This window comes from Cervus canadensis, chromosome 18, assembly GCF_019320065.1.
Source record: "Cervus canadensis isolate Bull #8, Minnesota chromosome 18, ASM1932006v1, whole genome shotgun sequence".
NCBI lineage: Eukaryota > Metazoa > Chordata > Mammalia > Artiodactyla > Cervidae > Cervus > Cervus canadensis.
Window position 1 is genome coordinate 12,456,808 of NC_057403.1, and position 16,298 is coordinate 12,473,105.

General features: G+C 52.2%; 1 protein-coding gene across 1 annotated transcript; it reads right to left on the reverse strand.

The window, feature by feature from the left end:
• Positions 1–608: 608 nt before the first annotated feature.
• NLRP5 (NLR family pyrin domain containing 5) lies at positions 609–15,182 on the reverse strand. Its single transcript, XM_043434691.1, has 11 exons — positions 14,872–15,182; positions 12,539–12,616; positions 10,010–11,621; positions 8,098–8,265; positions 6,748–6,915; positions 5,403–5,573; positions 4,824–4,994; positions 3,591–3,761; positions 3,239–3,406; positions 1,487–1,657; positions 609–965 (listed from the first exon to the last, which is right to left on the reverse strand). The coding sequence occupies exons 1-11, from the start codon at positions 15,158–15,160 to the stop codon at positions 833–835; spliced, it is 3,300 nt and encodes a 1,099-aa protein (XP_043290626.1). The 5' UTR covers positions 15,161–15,182; the 3' UTR covers positions 609–832.
• Between the last annotated feature and the right edge of the window lie 1,116 nt (positions 15,183–16,298).

The following is a 16,298-nucleotide window of genomic DNA, read 5'->3' on the forward strand; positions in this document are numbered from 1 at the left end:
CCACGTCGAATGACAACCACACGGCATCTGCCTTTCTCTTTCTGACAGATTTAGTGTGATCCTCTCTGGGTCCACCCACGTCACTGCAAATGGCAAGATTTCATTCTTTTTATGGCCGAGGAATATTCCATTGTATGTTTTCTTTATCCGTTCATCTCTCGATGGATACTTAGGTTGTTGTTGTCTTTGGTTATTGTAAATAGTGCTCCTAAGATTATTGGGGTGCAGGGTTGTTTTTTCTGTTTGTTTTTTTCAAATTACAGAGTTTTCTCTGGATGACTAAATGACTTTCTGTGACACCAGACCAATGTCAACATCCATCGGTCTTTGTTTCCTTCTCTGTAAAACAGGAAAAATATTACCTACCTCGTGGTTGCTTTGAGGAGGAGACTCTGGCAGACCAGTTCTTTACTACACTAAGCGATAAATTCAACATTGTGTTTATACCTCTGATGTTCAGTGATAGTCACATCCTCCTTTGAAATTCAGATATGCACTTAAAAAAATTTTTAAAACATCAAGAGAGTTGTGACTTTTTTAAAGACCCAAGTCCTCCCTCGTCTGCTCTGGAGTCACACCCCCATCAGTCAAGAAGGCACTGGATGCTTCTTCCAAATGCTCAGTGTTTATTCAGTCCTCCCCACGTGTTCAGGTAGGGCACACGCTTCACAGATAGCTGAGGTCCCAGGACGTCAGAGGCAGACACCAACAACCGGGCTGAAGTGGATACTCGGGAACCACCACCAGTGAGGCTTTGTGAGGCTCAGGAGTCGTCACCCGTCTCCTGAAGGGTCCCCAGCAGAGCGGGGGTGGGCGGAGGGTCCTCCCGGCTTCAGGATCTCCACCAGCGCCGGTCCTCCTCCTCCTCTGAGTACCAGGCGTCACTGATAACCACGTGGGGCTTTAGTCTCTGCACCTGCTCCAGCAGCCTTCTTACTCGGGCCGGGTACTGCTCTTTCCACAGCCTGGGGAGGGGGCAGAAAGGGGCCTCCTTACTCTGGGAATTTGCTTCTGACGCCTCTCCCTTCCTCAGCACTGCTGGACACCACCCTGCCCAAGGGTCTGAAACCTCTTGCACTGTTGCGAACAGAAAGTGCCTCCCCCCTAGAATAAAACTCAGCCCCCACCCTGTTTAAAAAATCAAATTCTGTATTTTTTAGGGCTTCCAAGGTGGCTCAGATGGTAAAGAATCTGCCTGCAACGTAGGAAACCCGAGTTCCATCCCTGGGTCAGGAAGATCCCTGGAGAAGGGACTAACAACCCACTCCAGTGTTCTTGCCTAGAGAATCCCCATGGACAGAGGAGCCTGGCAGGCTACAGTCCATGGGCTCACAATAGAGTCAGACACGACTTGGCAACCAGACTACCACCAAGGCCACAAGTGGGATGGCCGGACCCTGCAGCAATTCTCCTTTTGGTTTTTTTGGAAGATAACAAACATTTTGTTTGTATGTTTGCATTTCAGAAGCCATCTCTGGGGACTCACCCGATGGTCTGTAGCTTAGATGTGGGATGCATGAAGGCCGAACACAGCGTCGTCATTGCTCTGAGACCGAGGTCGTTGTGCATCAGGTTCAGGCTGGCCAGGTGCTGGCTGCAGGTGAGGGCGGCGGAGAGGGCCTTGCAGCCTTCGGAGGTCAGTCCACACGCCTCCAACCTGCAGGGTCAGCACAGCCAAGAAAGACCCTGCCATCTGAGAGCCTCCCTCCAACCGGTATTTGACTTCCACTACAGTCTTATTTATTTATTTTAGATAGCTGTCTCTTATTTGTTATCATTATTTGGGCTCCCCCTGGTGCACTCAGATGGTAAAGAATCTGCCTGCCAATGCAGGAGACCCAGGTTCGATCCCGGGGTCGTGAAGATGCCCTGGAGAAGGGAATGGTAACCCGCTCTGGTATTCTTGCCTATACAACATTTTTAAAAATTTTATTTTAAAGAGATATCTCTTATTATTATCATCATTATTATTTGGCTGTGCCACACGGCATGCGGGATCTTAGTTCCCCAACAAGGGATCGAGCCCATGCCCCCCACTTTGGAAGCACAGAGTCTGAACCACTGGACCCCCAGGGAATTGCCCTACTGCAATTTAAAAAGTGCCATGGAATACGATTCAGCTATAAAAGAACAAAATCTTGCCATCCGCAACAACATGGCTGGACCTGGAAGGTATTATGCGTGGTGAAGGAAGCCCGAGAAAGACAGACACTGTATGTTCCTACTTAAGTGTGGGATCTAAAAAATAAAGTGAATGAATGAAGAAAGCAGAAAGGGAGTCACGGGTACAGAGAACAAACTAGTGGTTACCAGTGGGGAGGTCTTTTTTAATTGTTGAGCATTTTTTACGGGAGTATCAGTTCAGTTCAGTTCAGCCGCTCGGTCGTGTCCGACTGGTTGATTTATAATGCATTAGCTGCAGGGGTGCACCAAAGTGACTGAGTGACACCATACATAACTCCACTGTTTTTCAGATTCTTTTCCCACAGAGGCTATTACAGAATACTGAGCAGCCTTCCCCGGGCTCTGCAGTAGGCCCCTGCTGGTTCTTTGTTTCATGCCCAGTGCTTTGTGTATGTTAATCCCCACCTCCTCACGCATCCCTCTCCACCGCCCCTGGCCCTCTGCTAGCCGTTAGTTTGTCTCCTGTCCATGAGTGTGTCTCTGTTTCATAAGTAAGCTCGCTGGACCGTTTCTCAAGACCCCACATTTAGGTGACATCATGTGGCATCTGTCCTTCTCGGCCCAACTCACTTCATTCAGTGTGACCATCTCTGGGTCCATCCACGCTGCTGCAGACGGCATTAGCTCATCCTTTTTCAGGGCTGCGTAATAGTCCACTGCAGATGCCGGCACGCTGTTCTAACAAGCCTCGGGTGATTCTGATGCTTTCGAGAGTGTGGGCTCCACCCGTGTCCTCATTTGCTTTTTGATCCATCCTTCTCACTAGGCCAGCAATGCCAGGGCCTGTACCCCACCACCATCTGGCGCTGTGTCCAGCAAACCCTTACCTACTTAGTTCTTACCACCTCCAGACCATGTTCTCTGGCATTCACTATCTCATTCACGCATATACAGGGGCCCAGTCGGACTGGATGCCTTGGTCTGCCCCTCTGCCGAGGCTGGGCTCTCATTCGATGGGACAGTGAACAGAAGCCGCTCTTTGTGGGAGCGACGTCATGTCTGGGGTCCCCTCCCCCTGCACCCAGCCCTCTGGGAGGTGGTCGCAGGACCGTACCCGAGTCTTGTCAGGGAGTTCTTCTGCTTCAGTCCCTCGCACAGCGCTGCAATCCCCTCGTCACCCAGGGCGTTGGCGGCCAGATCCAGGCTTCTCAGGCGCTGACTCCTCATGATCACGTGGGACAGGCTCTTGCAGCAGGCGGCGGTGAGGCAGCACTTCACCAAACTGCGAGAAGCGGGAAGGGGGAGGGGAGGGAGAGCCGGGGAGAGCTGGAGGTGGGGGGAGGGAGAGCAAGACGGGGGCGCAGAGACGGGCCCTAGAACTAACTCGGGGCGCCCTCTCTTCCGACCGTCTAGAGCCTCAGGCCCCCGTACGGTAGACTCGATCTCCGACAAGCGGGGAAGCTTACTCCAGGTCCCGGAGCGGACAGGATGGCTCCATCATGACCTCGCACAGAAGGTTCATCCCGGGATCTTCCAGGGGATTCATGCTGAGGCTCAGGTGTGTCAGATGTCTGTTGCCCATGAGCGCAAAGCCAAGGAAGCCACAGCCAGCCACGTCCAGGCTGCACGCGTGTAGTCTGCGGGCACACACAGAGGACGGTCATGTGTGTGCCTCAGTGTGGCCTCGGCCTTTCAGATGGCCCCCGGGGACGGCGCTGAGGGTACGGAGGCTGGAAGGTGCCTTAGAGAAAACGTGTGTGTTCCCTAGCTCCCTGCAGGCACGAGGTGCAGTGCTGTGGGCCGTGAGTTCCACGTTTGCTGTTTAGTCGCCAAGTCGTGTCCGACTCTTGGCAACCCCATGGACTGTAGCCCACCAGGCTCCTCTGGCCATGGGATTCTCCAGGCAAGAATACTGGAGCGGGTTGCCATTTCCTCCTCCAGGGGATCTTCCCCACCCAGGGAGGAATCTCCTGCATTGGCAGGCGGATTCTTTACCACTGAGTCCCCAGGGAAGCCTGAGTTCAACGTTAATGATTCAATAATATGTATTACATAAGGTGTCTGTAAACAGAAACACACAAGACAAGGTTAGGTATTGACTGAAGAAAATACACCACAGATGAACTTTTCTCTGAAACCCAAACAGACCCACAGACGTGGTGGCCAAGGGGCAGGGGTGTTTGGGGAGGAAGGATTGGGAGTCTGGGGTCAGCAGACGTGAGCTATTACATGCAGGATGGGTGAACAACAGCGTCCTACCGCATAGCACAGGAAGCATATTCAACATCATGTGACAAGCCGTAATGGAAAAGCGTTTTGAAAAAGAATTGAGTCACTTGCGCAATTAACAGAAATTAACACAACATGCTAAATCAACTCTACTTCAGTAAAAGAAATTTTTAAAAAATGCTGTGCCCAGAGGCGCCCAGGAACCTAAGCCTGTATTCTCCCAGGAGAGTCACTCATCCTGTGTTCACCCGACCCGTACTCATGGCAACGTTACAGAACAGGACTGCCGGGAGTAAAGAGACGCGGCTGTGTTTGGGTGAATGAGGACTTCCCGCTTGAAGGAAACACAGGGGCAGAGGTGGAACGTTCCAGGCTAGGAGCTGTCGGGAGGGGGCAGGACCGTCTCCCCACTGCTCTGCGCTCACTGTAATAGAGCTGTGGACGCTCTGGGGGCCGCGGGGTGGACTCACGCCAGCTTCTGCAGACCGCAGCTGGGGAGCTTCACAGCCCGACACAGCAGGCTCATGCCTTCGCTCCCCAGTTCATCGCCCGACAGGCACAGGTGTGTCAAGCTCTGGTTCTCGATGAGAGCGGAGGCCAGGTCCTGGCAGGCGGCGGCTGTGAGCCCGCAGTTCCCCAGGCTGCGAGGAGAGAGACCAGAAAGGAGATGACGGCTCGGCTGGTGAAGAACCCACCTGCCAGTGCAGGAGACCCCAGAGTCGTGAGTCCCATCCCTGGGTCGGGAGGATCCCCTGGAGGAGGGCACGGCAACCCCTTCCAGTATCCTTGCCTGGAGAATCCCATGGACAGAGGAGCTTGGTGGGCTACCGTCTATGGGGTCGCAAAAGAGTCGGACATGACTTAGTGATTAAAACAGACATAAACAAACTCCCACAAAGAGCTCCCCACAGGAGGTCCTCCCTCCCCATTCTAACCCTCAGCTTATGCGTCAGCCAGCTCCCCTCCCTTCCCCGCCCCACCCCACCCCACCCCAGTGACTTGGACGATTGCAAGGGAAGATAGGTCTGGTGAACAGAAGTACCACTCACATCAGCTTCTGCAGGGTGCAGGGTGTGACCTTCATGGCGTCACAGAGAGACTTCACGCCCTGGTCCGCCACCTTATTTCCCATGAGGCTGAGGGATTTCAGGCTGACGGATGTAGCAAGCACTTGGGAGATCGCCCGGCAAGAGGCTTGGGTTAATCCACAGTGATCCAACCTGCAGAGACAGGCAACGTGAAGTACATCCCCACCTCTCCCCAGAAGCAGCCCACCTTGCCCCCATCAGCCGCCCCGTCCCTTTGGCTGGTTCCTGGGCGCTCTCTGCTCTGGCCCGAGGGTCCCAGCATTTGCTGTGCCTCTTCGCAGCCTCGGATCTTTTTGTGGTTCAGTTTTCCGTTCACCCTCCGGGATGCCACCTCATCCGAGTAAGTTGGTCTCACCACCTTCCCTACCATGCCTGCCTGCCCTCCTCTGCCCCGTCCTCTTGTCCCCATATTACTTTACTCACAGCAGTGACCACCAGCTGACTTTTGTACGTTTATCTGACCTATAACACTGTGTGAGTTCAGGGTGTCAGCGGGCTGATGTGATATGTTGATACTTTGCGGTGTGACTGCCAAGGTAGCATCAGCTGACATCTCTATCACGTCACACAGGATCATTTTTCTTTTTTTGGTAGCAATCATTAAGATGTATTCTTTCAGCAATTTTGGTGTTTATAATACAGGGTTGAGGGATGTCAGTCAATAAAGCTGAACAGACCTCATGTTTCTCTGTCTCAAAATACACCCAAAGCACCAAGTAGCCCTGGTTTTTAGTCCCAGCGAATCTAACTGGCAACACACACAGCCAGGACATCACAAACGGGCAGTAACTGGGATGTCTCTGGAATGGTGAACGACGACACTAACTGTGCACGCCCGAATCACCGTGTGTGTGTGGGGGGCTCGGTCAGCCCCACTCTGCCCCCGACGCCCCCCCGTCCAGGCTGCCGCAGGACCCCGAGCAGAGTTCCACGTGCTGTACACGCACTGGGCTTTTAGTGGCGGCACGCGGGGTCTCGTTCCCTGACCAGGGATCGCACCTGGGCGCCCTGCATTGGAGGCGCACAGTCTTAGCCGCTGCACCTCCAGGGAAGCCCCCGGAACGTGCTTTTTACTGTGAGATACACACGACACAAAACGTACCATCTTCACCCTTTCTCGGTGTACAGTTTGGCGGCGTTTATTACATACACACGGCTGTGCATTCATCCCCGCCAGCCATACCCAGACTGCCAAGCCTTTGTCAAACCTCAGCAGCTTTCTGCGAAAGCGTATGTCAAAATAAAAAGTGAAACACTAAGGCCCTGAACCCCAGGAAGCGGAAGCCGTCCCCAGCGCCTGACTCGCCTCAGAGACTCCAGCGCGCAGTGCGGGTGCCTGAGGGCCTCACACGCCATCAGAACCTCCTCCTCTCTCAGGCTGGAGCCCGTCAGGTCCAAGTGCTTAATGTTTCGGTTGACGATCAGAGTCATCCAGAGGTGACGGAGACCAGGGGTAACCCGAGCCCCCTTAAATCTACAGAAGAGAAACGGGAACATGAGTTAAGACGTCTGGGCGACGTTTCATTGTATCCTCATCTTTCCTTCTCACTCTTTTCCCATTTCGACTCTGCTCTTTCATTATTTGCATTTACAGTTGCTCCTCAAACAACACAGGTTTAAACCACACCAGTTCATGTGTATGTGGGTTTTTTCTTTCAATAAATATAAAAACACACATGTAGACCATCGTATGTAAAACTGGTATTGAAGTGGACAGCTTATCCATACACAAGAATAAGGTGAGTGCTATTCAGTATAAAATCAATGATGTGTTTGTTTTCTTGCTATTTTAGAACTTTGCTTTCAAAGAATTACATTACTGTACAGAATGCTTTTCTCTCTTATACCCAGAGAAACAGCCTGTCAGCCAATCATTAAAAGTGAGTTTTTTTAAAATATAGCAATGTTTCCAATATTGTAATACGATTGTGACCGTAATACGGATGCCATACAAATTTTGTAACGATTCATTCATCAGTGTCTTGGCAGGGCTACCGTGTGTTGTGGCTTAGTTGCAAAGTCATGTCTGACTCTTTTGGGACCCCGGGGACTGTAGCCCGCCAGGCTCCTCTGTCCATGGGATTCTGCAGGCAAGAAGACTGGAGTGGGTTGCTATTTCCTTCTCCAGGGGATCTTTCCTACCCAGGAATCCATAAAGCAACCTTATTGATGCTTCTTCATTCTCAAGTGTGAATCATTATACCTATATTTATGGTTTTCTTTTTTACATTGTATTTTCATTTTCGATGTCCAGTGTTACACGTATGTATAGACACATATGTAGGTTATACGTATGGCACCTAAAGTGTTTTGTATCACAGCACTGATGGAGGTACTGACACATGATTCATCAGACAGACAACGTAAATATGTGGTATCGATGAATACAGTACTGAAATGAGCCGCCCTCACTACCCCCGCCCCCCGCCCACTAACCAACTCCTATTCATCCTTCAAAACCCTGAGTAAATGAACCCACCTTAGTAATCCCTTCACAAGATCCTTAGTCATTCCCCACCTGTACTTTTGGGAACTTGGTTCCTACACCTTCCACAGCCCTTATTCCCTACAAATACATTCTATAGATCAGTAGGTAGGAGAGGAGAGCCACGACACAGCCATGCAACGGGGGGTGTACGGGGTCGGGAAGCCTCACATCAGGTTCTGTATTTTACAGTCTGGCTGCCGCAGCTTGGCACAGAGGGTCTTCATGGCCTCCTTGGTCAAGACGCTGCCGCTCAGGTAGAGCTGTCGTAGGTTTGGGTGCATGCTGAGCATGGAGCAGAGGTCTTGCCAGCGCTCATCATGGGTCTTCATCTTCAGCCTATAGCAGAGAAGGAAACCAACATTTGTTCACATGGGATGGATTCTGACGTGAGCAACTGCCTCATCCGTGCCCAAGGACAGAAGTCGGGCTGTTAGGATGGGGAGGCTCTCAGAGGCTCCCAGTGGATCTGATCTCATGGTCTGGAGGAGTGTTGTCATAACCAAACTGCCTCCGGAACACTTCCATACCCACGGGGCAGACCGTCAGCTCTCAAGTAAGATCTGTGCTTGAGTTCTGGCTCCCTCTTGAACATCAAAGTGTAGCCACTATGGAAAACGGTGTGGAACTTCCCCCAAAATTAAACCTAGAACTACCATTTGTTGTTCTTGTTCAGTCGACAAGTCATGTCCGACTCTGTGACTCCACGGACTGGAGCATGCCAGCCTTCCCCATCCTGCACTGTTTCCCAGAGTTTGCCCCCAAGTTCGTGTCCATTGAAACGGGGATGCCATCCAACCATCTCACCCTCTACCGTATGATCCAGAAATCCCACTTTGGGGGATGTATCCGGGAGAACTGGAATCAGGATCCCAGAGAGGTATTTGTACATTATTTACGACAGTCAAGATACAGAGCAACCTAAGTGTCCATCGGTGGATAAAGAAAATGTGTGTGTACCCCAGTGTTCAGAGCAGCACTGTTTACAATAGCCAGGACACGGAAGCAACCTTGGTGTCCCCCGATAGAGGGGTGGGATGAAGAAGGTGTGATACATCCATACTCAGTGGGATATTACTCAGCCACAAAAAGGAATGAAACGGAGTCAGTTCCAAAGTCATAGATGAACCCAGAGCCTACCATACAGAGTGACGTAAGTCAGAACGATAAAAACAAATATCGCATGTTAACACACATATATGGAATCTAGAAAGCTGGTACTGATGCATCTATTAGCAGGGCAGGAATAGAGACACAGAGCTAGAGAACACACTTGTGGACCCAGTGGGGGACGGAGAGGCTGGGCTCAGTTCAGCGAGTAGCCTCGAAACATGGACATTAGCATACGTAAAACAGATAGCTGGTGGGAATGTGCCGTGGGACGCCGGGAGCTCAGCCCGGCTCTCTGCAATGACCAGGAGGGGTGGGATGGGGTGGGGATGGGAGGGAGGTTCAGAGGCAGGGACATGTGCATTCCTCTGGCTGATTCATGTGCATTATGGCAGAAACCAGTACAAAACTGTGACGCAATTGTCCTCCAATTAAAAGTACATACATAAAAAGAGAAAATGTGGTATACACACACACACAATGAAATATTATTCGGCCCTGAAAAAAGAAGGAGGCACTGCCATTGGCCATAACAGAGGCGAACTAGAGGACATTGTGCCAAGTGAAATAAGCCAGTCACGGAGAGATGTGTCCGGTCTCACTTAGATTCTAAAGCAGTCAGATTCATGGAAGCCAAGCGTGGAGCGGTGGTTGCCCGGGGCTGGGGGTGGGGAACTGGGAGACGCTGGCCTAAGGGTATGAAGTTGCAGTTATCCAGATGAATGCATTCTGGAGATATAAAGTGTTAACACAATGATGCAGACCCAGGGGGACTGTCTTTAGGTGTTTTCACACACAAAGAAAATCGTAACTATATGAGGAGATGGGTGTGCTGACTAGCTTGACGGTGATTATTTCAGGTACGTCAAAACACCAAGTCATACACCTTACATACTTGCAGTTTTGGTCAGTTATACCTCTCTTGTGTTGGAAAGAAATACAAGAATGGGAACGGCAGAGGTGGGGCACTCACCCTTGGGGAGCCCCGGGCCATGCATCGGCAAACTCATCCTTTGGTGTCTCTCTGACATCCAGTCGAACTTTCCGTAATTGCTGGCAATGCCGGAGACAGAAGGAAGACACCGTTAAGTCCATCGGCCGGTTCAACTGCAGCCACACTTCTCGGAAGCCGTTTGAGGCCAGGCGAACAAACTCGCCGTCCTGCGTCTCGAAAAGGCAGTAGAAGGCCTCGAGCAAGTCTGGGGGGGCGGCGGCGGCAGCGGGATGCTGACCCAGCAGGCAGATCCAGTGCAGAAGTTGCTGCTTAGCCACAGGGGCGACGGGACAGCCCAGGAGGGTTTCCAGGGCCCGCATCGCCTCCCTGCTCACGAGGCCAAACAGGAACCTCTTCATCTGGACCAGGTGGGCGTTGAGGTCGACTTGCCTGAGCTCCGTCAGGCTCTTGGTGCTCTGTGGGAACAGAGGGCAGCCCTCCCCGTCTCCCTCGACGCCTCGCAGGATATAGAACAAAGCCGCAAAGAACTCTTGGAGGCGGAGGTGGGAGAACGCATAGCCCCTTCTGCAGCGGTCATCGGGGAGAAGGATGCTCGCCTGCTGCAGGGCGGAGAGCTCGGGCCCCTGCAGCCCGTGGACGCCCAGGTCGTCGGCGTCAAACACGAACTTCGCGTTCCACACGCCGTCCGCGGCCAGCCGGCACAAGCCCTTCAGGGCAATGCATTCTTCCTGGCTCAGCACGCGCCGCCCAGCGTCTTTGGGAGTCAGTCGATGGAACACGAAAGTGGCGTACAAGCCCGTGAGGGTCTGGCTGGAGGTGGGAAGGCCTTGCCTTGGTTCCCCCTGCAGCTCGAGGGCCTCCCGGATCAGGGCGCACACCACGGGTACCTGATACTGGTCAAGCACCTCCTGGAGGTCTGCCCCCGTGTGCCACGCTCGCGTCTTCCAATGGCCGTGCTTCCCACCGCGGAGGAGCAACCGCATCCTGTGTTCCACTGGGAAGCCCCCGACCCACAGGTAACGGGGAGACCGGAGCAGGGCTTGGAGCCTCTGGAGGCCTGCGTCCCGGACAGTGAGGAGGAGGGCGCACTCGGGGAGCAGGACTTTCTTCAGCAGGCTGTGCGCCAGGACGGCCGCGGGCTGCCTTTCTGCCCAGTCGGCCGACAGGCTGGAGTCCTGGTCTCCGAAGGCGAGCTCCAGCTCCTCGAGTCCGTCCACCACGATCAAGAGCCTTTCGGGCTGGGACAGGACCTTCTCCACCGGCACCGGGGCGTCCGGCCACTCCCTGGAGATGAGCTCCGCGAAGCTGGTCTCCCTGGACCCCTGGAGGTCTCTGGCGCGGAGAAGGAAGACGTAGGAGAACAAGTCCTGGTAGAGGTCGCCTTGCGCCCAGAACAGCAGGAGCCTCTGGGCCAGCGTGGACTTCCCGACCCCCGGGGGTCCATGCAGAACCACAGTGAGAGGCCGGAAGCCCCCCCGGGGGTCTGGGTTAAATGCTCCCGACAGCGCGTGCGGGTCCAGACACTCGGAGGCAAATTCTTCAAAGCGCTGGGGTGTGTCCAGCCTGGTGGAGAATGTCGTCATCACGTGGATCCGGTAGTCCCAGGAGTCCCGTGGGTCCCCTCTGGGGCCTGTGTGGGACGGAAGAGAGGGGAAGAATGGGACTGGGTGTGAAGAGAGGGTTTTATCGAGAAACAAGCAAAGATGTAAAACAAAGACTGCAGACCTAGTGGATGCGAAGACAGCCAGCCTGCCTCTGGGGCGCTTTCGTTTCTTCCTAGCAATGTGCATATAAGGATCTCTGTCCCTAAGATCACTTTCTCAGAGCAGACGGATGTCCTGGGAAATAGATCTGTGTCCCTTTAACTGAACCTCTCTTTCCCGCACTTCACACCTGAGGCTTTACCTGTTTCTCTGTCTCCCCGCTATAGACTGTGCCAGAGGCTTTGCTGCTTGCTACTGTATCTTTGGGGTAAAGAATCTGCCTGCAATGCAGAAGACGCAGGAGATGAGGGTTCAATCCCTGGGTGGGGAAGGTACCCTGGAGGAGGAAATGGCAACCCACTCCAGTATTCTTGCCTGGAGAATCCCCATGGACTGAGGAGCCTGGCGGGCTACAGTCCTTGTTGCCATTTCCTCCTCCAGGGGATCTTCCTGATCCCGGGATCAGATCTGGGTTTCCTGCATTGCCAGGTAGATTCTTTACTACTGAACCACCTGGGAAGCCCCACTAATACCTTAGTTATCACTACCAGGACTTCCCAGGTGATCCAGTGGTTAAGACTTCACCTTCTAATTCAGGGGTTGTGGGTTTGATCCCTGGTCAGGGACCTAAAATCTCACATACCTCAGGGCCAAAAAACAAAAACAAAAAAAAATATAAAGCAGAAGCAATATTGCAACAAATTCAATACAGACTTTAAAAATGGTCCACATCAAAAAAAAATTTTTCCACAATCACATCCTTGAATATAAATGTTAAGAGCAGCATAATTCACACACATCCATTTTTCCACCACTTCTTCTCTCCCCGTGACCCCCAACTAACCTGGCAGTTCTTTCACGCTTGGACCTTGGTCAGTCTTTGCTGGTGCAGAATCTTCTGCTATTTCAGCCAGTAGATACTCTGCAATCAAGGACAGGTGAGACAGTGTCTCAATAACGTCACGGCAGCTACCCTCATCAGGGGTGAAAGCATCCCCAGCCCAAAATACTGAAGGGAACCCACACATCTCAGTTCATTCCCCGATTCGTCTGCAGCAAGGAAAATAGAGACACAGGGCCCATGACAGTCTCAACACGGCGGCGCGGGTGGGGTACTGATCAGTCAACATCCACGCTTATTTTGATTTTGTAACCCTCATTTCCTACAGTGACAGATTTTATTATCCTGGGCTCCAAAGTCACTGCAGACAGTTACTGCAGCCATGAAATTAAAAGACACTTGCTCCCTGGAAGGAAAGCTATGAGAAACCTAGACAGCACATTAAAAAGCAGAGATTTCACTTTGCTGACAGAGGTCCTTACAGTCAGGGCTATGGTTTTCCCAGTAGTCATGTGTGGATGTGAGAGCTGGACCATAAAGAAGGTTGAGCGCCAAAGAATTGATGCTTCAAATGGTGGTGCTGAAGAAGACTCTTGAGAGGCCCCTGGACTGCAAGGAGATCAAACCAGTCCATCCTAAAGGAAATCAGTCCTGGGTGTTCATTGGAAGGACTGATGCTGAAGCTGAAACTCCAATACTTTGGCCACCTGATGCAAAGAGCTGACTCAATGGAAAAGACCCTGATGCTGGGGAAAATTGAAGGCAGGAGGAGAAGGGGACGACAGAGGAAGAGATGGTTGGATGGCATCACTGACTCAGTGGACATGAGTCTGACCAAGCTCCGGGAGTTGGTGATGGACAGGGAGGCCTGGCGTGCTGCAGTCCATGGGGTCTCAAAGTCAGACATGGCTGAGTAACTGAACAACAACAATTTCCTGTGAATACTACTAACATGTTTTCCACCCAGGGATTTTTTTTGAGGCTCATAAGGAAAACTGTTCAAGCCCTTTACAGCCACAACGGATGAGCTACATCTAGGCGTGTACTACCTGTAAGTCTTTAGAGCCAATTTGGATGCTCACACTTGGGACTCTTAAGTTTTTGTCCACAGTTGAAGGAGAGAATTCCTCCTGATAAAGGAGAGCTAATTTTTTTTTCTACGCCTTCTCCTAAATACCTTAAGATAACCACAGAATTTTGGTTAGAATATGGATATGCTAGAATCCACATGCTGGAATATGGGTACCAACATTACGAGGGAGGGCAATCCTTAGAGAAGTTCCTTGAACCTTAGTCTCTAAATCTAAGGCAAGAAATAAGGGAGACACCCATTCCAAAGCTGTTAGTGTTGTTAAAAATGCCTCAGACCTAGGGACACACACAGGCTGAAAGTGAAGGGCTGGAAAAAGATATTCCATGCAAACGGACGTCAAAAGAAGCAGGAGTAGCAATACTCATATTAGATAGAACAGACTTTGACATAAGGCACTCCCCAGGTGGTGCTAGTGGTAAAGAATCTGCTTGCCAATGCAGGAGACGTGAGAGACTTGGGCCTGATCCCTGGGTCAGCAAAAGCCCCTGGAGGAGGAAACGGCAACCCACTCCGATATTCTTGTCTGGAAAACTCCAGGAAGATGGACAGAGGAGCCTGGCAGGCTACAGTCCATGGGGTTGCAAAGAGTCAGACACGACTGAGCACATACACAACACAACAGACAAGGAAGGCCACGACATAATGACTGAGGGATCTGTCCAAGACGAAGATGTAACAATTATAAAGATACATGCACCCAGCATAGCAGCACCTCAATGCATGAGGCAAACGCTAGCAACTATCAGAGGGGAAATGGACAGCAACAAGATAGCAGTGGGGGACTTCCGTACCCCACTCACTCCGAAGGACAGGTCTTCCAGACAGAAAATTAGTTAAGGAAAAACAAGATGAAGATTCACTTTCTTATTGGACCTTGCCAACAGCATGTATAAGCAGCACGATTACTGTTCCCCAGATGTAGAGAAGGAGAGAATTTGCCAGAAGTCACGCATGTCGGGGGCACCAGAGCCCTGGCTTGGCACTTTTGGCTCCAAGTCCCGTCTGCTGCCTTTAACCCACTGGGCAGATCTGTCTTCTCTTTCATTGTTTCACGGGCTGGAGATGACTTGGGTTTCCAGCGAGGCAGGCTGAGCAGTGAGTGAGTTCTAGTTCAGAGTACTGCGGTAGAGATGGACTCCCCCCCACAACCCCCGAGGAACCAACAGTACCTTCCCCATCCCCTGGGAACTTGAGGTCACCCCCCGTTTCCCCTATCCCCGAGGTCTGCCCCGATCTCACTCACTTTTCATCTCGTCCCTTGCGATCTCAGACAGTGCCGACAGGCTCATCTTTTCAAAGACGTCGATGGATGTCTTCCAGGCGAGAGAGGCTCTGCAATGCTCATGCATGAGGGAGGCGAGGGACTCCGCATCGGCCCTGTCCACCTGGGCCAGCGGCAGGGACCACGCTGCCGGTTCTGACACGTGCTCCTTCAGGAGGGCCTTAAACGTCTGGAACTCCTCTTCGCCCAGCTGCTCGAAACACCACTGCAGTCCGTAATTGGAGAAGGGGGCTATTTTGGCTTCTCTCATCTTGATGCAAGGCTGAGAGTGCTCAGCTAGAATGGAAAAGTAGTCTTTGGTAAACAAAGCCAATGGGACCTGTTAGAAGAGTGAAGAGTTAGTTGCTCAGATGTGTGTGACTGTTTGCGACCCCAAGGACTATAGCCCACCAGGCTCCTCTGTCCATGGGAGTCTCCAGGTGGGAATACTGGAGTGGGCTGCTGTTTCCGCCTCCAGGGCATCTTTCCGACCCAGGGATTGAACCCAGGTCTCCTGCATTGCAGGCAGATTCTTCACCTGCCGAGCCCTCGGGGAAGTCATAGAATAAGATTGCAAACACTTGCCAGTGAGTGATGCTGGCTAACAGGCTAGGCTCGGCGGAACTGACAAATAGGTTCCCGTCACTTACTGGAAATCAGTCACAGGCTTTTCAGATCAGTTGTTTCCGGCTGCGCTTGTTAACGTAACCTCCAGCTGCACACAGTAAAGACTTTTGGTATAAAGGTATTCCGAGGACTTCCCTGGGAGTACAGTGGCTAAGTGTCTGCCTGCCAATGCCGGGGACGTGGGATCGATCCCGGGAGGGTCCCCCATGTCGAGGGCAGCTGAGCCCATGCGGCAGAGCTCCGGGGCCCGGGAGCCTCAGCTCCTGATGCTCAAGGGCCCTGAGCCCCTGCTCTGCAGCGAGAGACTAGTCTCCACTCGGAGCCCTCGGGCAGCAACTGGAGAAACGTGTTCTCTACGTTTGCGTTCTCTCTCTCTGCGTTCATTTTATTTAGGAGATAAGTTCATTTGCTGCACGGGGTCTTGAGTGATCCCACGGAAGCTGTTAGGATTACAGGGCCTGAAATCAGACCCCGTTATAATATCGAGTCTTGGTGCCCCCAGGCAAAGGCGTTTCACTCAGTAAGTCGGTTTCCTCCCGAGACAAAGAGCACCCTCAGGACTGTGGGGTGTCGTAGAGCGTGTTGATGACCATACGCCACAGTGAGTGAGCAGAATTAACACAATAACACCCCCAGGCTCCTTTAAGACATGGACACACATCAGCTGGTTCTGACCTTCAAGTCAGAGCACCCCAATTTCCTCCTCCACTTTAGACCAAGGGGCTTGCCAGGTGGTAAAGAATCCGCCTGCCAATGCAGGAGACCCGGGTTCGATCCCTGGG